Here is a 6,000-nt window from a genome sequence, read left to right as displayed (position 1 = left end):
ATGTTTGGGAACGTAGTCGTTGGTATGTCGCTGTATACTCACTCTTCTGCACACCCACCTGCGATGTGCCTTGCTGACACTATCAGGGGCTGCATCCACTGCCAAGGTTGTCAATGTTCAGGATGTGCCAAAAGCAACGCCAATTACCATTCCGAGATACCAACCTTTTGCGCAGCATGATGGGCTCGTCGACACGCGCAATTCTCTGCCTTCACTCTTGAGTCACACTGGGCGCTCCGACGCTTCCATACTTGGCGTCAAAGGCCTGTCTGCCCTTGGCACTAACCTCACTCTGGACGCTACCACAGATCAGTTGATTCCCGATCCCTCCTTTATCCCAGATTTCAGCGGCTGGGATCAGCTCTCGTCTGAAGAGGCACGAACGAGGCATAAATCCACACGGTGCCAGATCAGGAATGGTAACCTTTCACCAGGTTGCGAGACCTACCAAGAGCGAGTCAAGGAGCTTTCCCACGCCAACGAGGAAGCTTTCCGGACCGTTCGTCGCATTCCCCCTCCCAAAGGCCAGCAACATGCTCGTCTAGGTAACGCCTATGAGTTCTTCAGATGCCTTGAAATGTTCACTAGCTTCTGGGACGATACGTCAAAGTCCCCGGAGCTGCCTCCGTCTCCAGAGGCCACCGAGCCCGTACCATCCGGAACAGCGGACAGCAGGACAGTTCGGACAGCCGAGGGGACTGCAATGCCCACAGATTACCGACAGAAACTGACTACGGCATTTCTGAAAATGGTGTGCTACGATTTCGGGTGCAATGTCTCGTACGCTCGCACGGAACCGCGATTGCACGTGTGCACGCCCGAGGGCACCGTATCACCTCGCAAATCATACCTGGTGTCATCCTGCAGCTTCATCTTCCAGTCGCCCACGACGCGTGAGGCGTCCCGGGCGGGCCTTGTCTACGGCCCGGTAGCTGCAGTGAGCGCTAGGGTGACGACCAACTTCACTACTCCCAACATGGAGACAGCTCAAGCGCTAGACTTGTCCAAGGAAATCTGCGCCGCTCTGATCACAGCACAACATCGTGCTCGGGAAGGGAAAGAAGAAGTCCGATTCGGCGAAGGCCAGTGGTGGACGCAAAAGCCTCGCTGGGGAGGCGGTGCCGGCGGTCCCATTGGCCGCGAAATCGAGCGGGAAGCGAAAGAAGATGCTGCCGGGCCCAGCGATGCTGATGGACCGCCTTTGGCCAAGAATTATCGCAAAAACATGCCCATGTACAACAGCTATCGCATGGTGCGCCCTCCAGCCAACACTTGGGACCAGAAGGCGCGCTACGAGGGGATCGGCAAGGTGCCTGGGTCGACGTTCGATGATGTGTTCGTCGTCAGCTGCCTGTTCCACCACATCTCCATCCTCCGCGTCCGAGTACCCCTTAGGCTGCTGGAAGTGCTCGAGGGTGCCCCGGAGCAAGACCCTGCGGTCCGGAGCTGGGGCAATGTTCAGGCTTGGAGAAGCCCGTGGTACGACATGTTCGAGATGGAGGGCCGTATCGAGGCCATGAAGGCATTCTGGGCAGTCATGGCTTACCAGATGCGAGAATGCGCCGTCGACCAGGATGTTGCGATGAATGACGCTGATATTCCTCAGCCGCGCGATGATCGGTAAGATCGTTCCAGGTCAGTACAACGCTGAGGGTGGCTCTGATAAGACAACGAGATCGTACTATAGCCCGGGTTACCGCACAAACAGTAATATTTTGATACAACCTCGTCGTCCCTGTCCGCGGATAGCAGATAAGATTTGGACCAACGGTTTCGGTTCGTCGATATAATAACATGCCAAGGGCGTGAGCATAGACATTGTTGTGGAGATACCGTGCATTGATCATCATTTAAATCCCAGCAAAGCTGAGGTCTCCCTTCTTGTTCTCCATCGCACAGCTGCACAGGGATCATATCTAAGTTTGGAAACGCCGATCCGGGACGTAGGGACTATGTCCTATGCACAGAGTCGTACCTCGGTACGTTGAATTAAAGTGTATGGCTTGATGCAGACCTCCCTAGGGCGAGGTAGTTGCACGAGCACGTCTGAGTTGGACGACATGTAGGTGGGGGCGCCGGCGATCAAAGGTGATCAATGGTTGGACAAGAATACACATTGCTTCGACGGAAACCCTTGCGCTGCTGAAAACAACATTCCCACCCACCGTGCAGGATCGGACAGCTCGGTGGAAACAAACCAGCATCATGGCGAAGCATACGTGGGAGTGCGCTTCTGCAAGGGGCGGTGATGCAGGTCGGCGTGTAAATAATTGATGGTGTATTGGGTGCAAAGCTTTTGTAAAGTTCGTGACTGAGGTTGGTCATTTTCTCTTTTCACGCAGTTGCCTGCTGTCGCGGGTAATGAGTTGGCAGACGATGTGCATTGATTGGCCTGCTGTTCACATTCAGCTCTCGGTTCTCCCGCCACGTTGCCTATTCGGGCGCATATGTATCTGCCTTTGGAGATTAAACTGGCAGCTCATCTCCCAACACCATCACACAATTGATGTTTTGCTGATTTTCTGTGTTTTAATTGTGGATGAAGTAGGCGTGAAGTAGGCCTGATGTTCTTTTCACAGTGCATGTAAGGTCGTGGTGTTCTGCATCCTGTGTCAATTAATTAGTGCTCATCACTGCCTCAACTCCATAGCTGAGGGCTCGGTGTTGCCGTCTCCAATATATGCACAGAGCCCCGAAAGATTTCAAAGCAACACCAACCAACACCCTATGCATTCGGATGGGCTCGCTCAATTTTTGTAAGTCAGGCTATGATGGTTTGCATCAGCGCCATGATCGTCTCTACATTTTGTCTCCAAGCTAGACTAATGGAGGCTGTCTCACAGAACGTACATACACCTGCATGACGGTGTAGACGGATGGACGCGAATGTAGGGCGTGGAGCGGCCTCGGGCGACGCCGTCTATTATTGGCGTGGAATTCGGTCATGGAACACAATGAACAATTGGGAAAGACATCTCAAAATCTACCGGGAGACTTGCTGGACATTGCATTCCTCCATTGGCAAGAGCTAACGGGCCCCGCCTGGCGCCCATGCGGATTGATGATGTACGTGATGTGAATTGATGTACGCGTAACAGCAATTGACAAATGACAGCATCGGACTGGAGTCTGGACGACTGACGACAGCGAGAGTGTGCACTGTGGCTGAGGAAATTGCCCAGTAAGTGCCGTGGGTAGGAGGTACCTGTACGTGTAGGCATGACTGCCGCGCCTGGCCATCGATGTGTCGATAATTAATTACCACCTGAACAGTGTTTCTTCTGCTCGCGTAACGCAGTCATGCCCACTTTGCGGTGCGCGATCCCAGCCTCGGGGAATAAACGCCCGTGTCCTGACTGAACCCTGGTCGCGCGGCTACTTTTGCGCCCCGTACGGACTGGAGTGTGCGCGCTGGCTGGGTAGCGCCGCTGGAACATGGTGGTGGCGGTCTACGACATGCGCGGCCTTTGTGACCAGTGACCCGACGCACGCATACTCCACCACCTCATCGTCGACAAAGCACACGCCCCGCTGCAGGATGGGAGAAGCCCGCGCAAGCCCCAAGCCTCCGCCTCTCCTCTGCGAAGCTGTCCGCGAAATCATTGCCTAGCGCATGACGAAGAGGGTGTCCCAGGCTCCAGCCCTGTGCGCGACAGACCCTCAGGTTGTAGCCGCAAGCACATCCTGACGTCGAGTCCTGGCCTCCACAGCTGGGCAGCGATCATCCCAACCCTGCCGCACTTACTTCGCCTGCACTTGAGCGCGCTTATGGGCTGTCTCTGCCATCTCATACACCCTATAAAGAACCGTCGTCGGCATCAACCTGCAATTTTGTCATTGAACCGTCCTCATAGGACTCGCATCCACTCTCTACCCAATTTGGCCTGGGTAGTCGCTCCATCCAGAAGCCACGCCGCAGACTTGTCCGGCGCATCCTCAGCCAGCACGACCACGATCCCGGTCCGCGCTCTCCAACAGCGTCGAGAGTACAGAGTTGGTCCTGGCTAGTCCTACGAACGACCTTGCGAATCGGCTGTGTACTATACCATTCGCAATAGTCTCTCATGTCAGGCTACCCAGGCTACAATGCTGGGGGATACGGCGGCCCGCCCCAACAGCCTCAATACAGCCAGCAACAAGGAGGCTATTATCCGTACGCGGTCTCAAATCCTGTGTTTCCTGTCAGAGCATGCTAACCTCCGTTCAGACCTACCCAACCGAGCTACAACAACTACCCTCAAGCGCATCCACAACAGCCACCGCCCCAAGGCTACCCATACCAGCCGCCGCCACCACAGCAACCTTACGGATATCCGGTACGCTCCTCGACCTCAAGTAGACGGGGTTTTGAACCCAATGGCTGATCTATGGTGTAGCAGCAGCAGCCGCAACAGCAGCAATACGCACAATACCAACAGCAGCCACCAGGGCCCAAGTACAACACCAGACCTCGTAAGCCTAGCTTGAGCTGCCTAATTTCATGCTGCATGATGCTGACATGTACTTCCCAGAGTCCGCGCAAGTACAACCTGGGGTATACGGTCGTCCGGGCGCGCCTCCTGCGCCACCCACTCAGCCTCAGCATTTCGGTCAAGGGGCCCCTCAGAACTATGCCTTCCGATACTCGAACTGCACTGGCCGCAGGAAGGCTTTGTTGATTGGTATCAACTACTTTGGCCAGCGAGGACAGCTGCGAGGCTGTATCAACGATGTCCGGAACATGACTGCTTACCTCGTTGAGCATTTTGGTTACCGAAGGGAAGACATGGTTATCCTCACGGATGATCAACAGAACCAGATGAGCCAGCCGACCAAGCAAAACATTCTAAGAGCCATGCACTGGCTTGTCAAGAATGCGCAATCCAATGATTCGCTATTTTTCCATTACTCAGGTGAGTGGTGCTTTGTAAGGCCTGAAAGTACCAGAAGATCTGACATGCGCAGGACACGGAGGGCAAACACGAGACCTGGACGGCGATGAACCAGATGGTTACGATGAGGTCATTTACCCTGTGGACTTCCGCCACAATGGCCACATTACCGACGATGAAATGCACAGGATCATGGTCCGACCCTTACAGCCGGGGGTCAGGTTGACAGCCATCTTCGACTCGTGTCACTCCGGCACAGCCCTCGATTTGCCGTACATCTACTCCACGCAAGGTGTCCTCAAGGAGCCAAACCTGGCCAAGGAGGCTGGCCAAGGACTCCTGGGTGTCCTCTCATCTTATAGTCAAGGTGACCTGAGTGGGGTCGCCAGTAACATCATGGGATTTATTAAGAAAGCCACGAGCGGCGAGGAAGCGCACACGAGAGCACTCGCTACGAAAACATCGCCGGCCGATGTGGTCATGCTGTCGGGCAGCAAAGACGACCAGACATCGTGGGTCTATTCTCTTCCCCCGTACATTGACACAGTTCCCCTCCCTTATGAATTCCCTCATCAATACCCATACCCTGTGACGCCCTACAATTTTTTTCCACTGTACCCTTGAAATTCATTTTTCACACATCTGCCCCAGCAGGCCTGGCAGTTGTTTGAATACGGAAGACATCCCGGCCGTTGGACCGTTGATCACGACTAGATAGCTATTGTTCTTTCGTCTGCCTTGTGCGTCGGGATCAGCCATTACGGCTGCGTCCTGGCGTCCAAGGCGACGGGCTACGTTAGGACTACGCCACCTTCTACCTTCCACCTGCCAATCGACTTTGGAGAATTGTTGCTAATCTGGTGCATAGTGCCGACGCTACCATTGCTTCCCAGGCCACCGGGGCCATGTCATGGGCTTTCGTCACTGCTCTCCGCAAGAATCCCCAGCAAAGCTACGTTCAGCTTCTCAACAGCATTCGCGACGAGTTGGCGACAAAATACACCCAGAAGCCCCAACTCTCCTGCAGCCACCCTCTTGGTAAGTCAATGCCCATACATGTTGCCGAGTATTCCCTGATGAGTCCAGATACCAACCTGCTGTTTGTAATGTGATTTGGCGTTTGCAGCTC

The 6,000-nt window shown here is 54.6% G+C and overlaps 2 protein-coding genes across 2 annotated transcripts; both read left to right on the top strand.

The window, feature by feature from the left end:
- On the top strand, nucleotides 1-1,624 carry J7T54_007685 (uncharacterized protein; the record flags this gene model as incomplete). Its single annotated transcript, XM_051508354.1, has 2 exons — nucleotides 1-22; nucleotides 87-1,624. 2 exons carry the CDS (start codon nucleotides 1-3, stop codon nucleotides 1,622-1,624), a joined length of 1,560 nt encoding a protein of 519 aa, XP_051360498.1.
- Nucleotides 1,625-4,064: 2,440 nt separating this feature from the next.
- Nucleotides 4,065-5,983, top strand: J7T54_007684 (metacaspase CasA; the record flags this gene model as incomplete). The annotated part of the gene is made up of 7 exons (XM_051508353.1): nucleotides 4,065-4,153; nucleotides 4,208-4,316; nucleotides 4,377-4,452; nucleotides 4,512-4,892; nucleotides 4,945-5,383; nucleotides 5,740-5,909; nucleotides 5,958-5,983. The coding sequence occupies 7 exons, from the start codon at nucleotides 4,065-4,067 to the stop codon at nucleotides 5,981-5,983; spliced, it is 1,290 nt and encodes a 429-aa protein (XP_051360497.1).
- Between the last annotated feature and the right edge of the window lie 17 nt (nucleotides 5,984-6,000).

Source organism: Emericellopsis cladophorae (assembly GCF_022114955.1).
Source record: "Emericellopsis cladophorae strain MUM 19.33 chromosome Unknown NODE_43_length_196915_cov_126_952037, whole genome shotgun sequence".
NCBI classification, from domain to species: domain Eukaryota; kingdom Fungi; phylum Ascomycota; class Sordariomycetes; order Hypocreales; family Bionectriaceae; genus Emericellopsis; species Emericellopsis cladophorae.
Note: the sequence above shows the minus strand (reverse complement) of the source record. Positions and strands in the feature narration are given on the sequence as shown.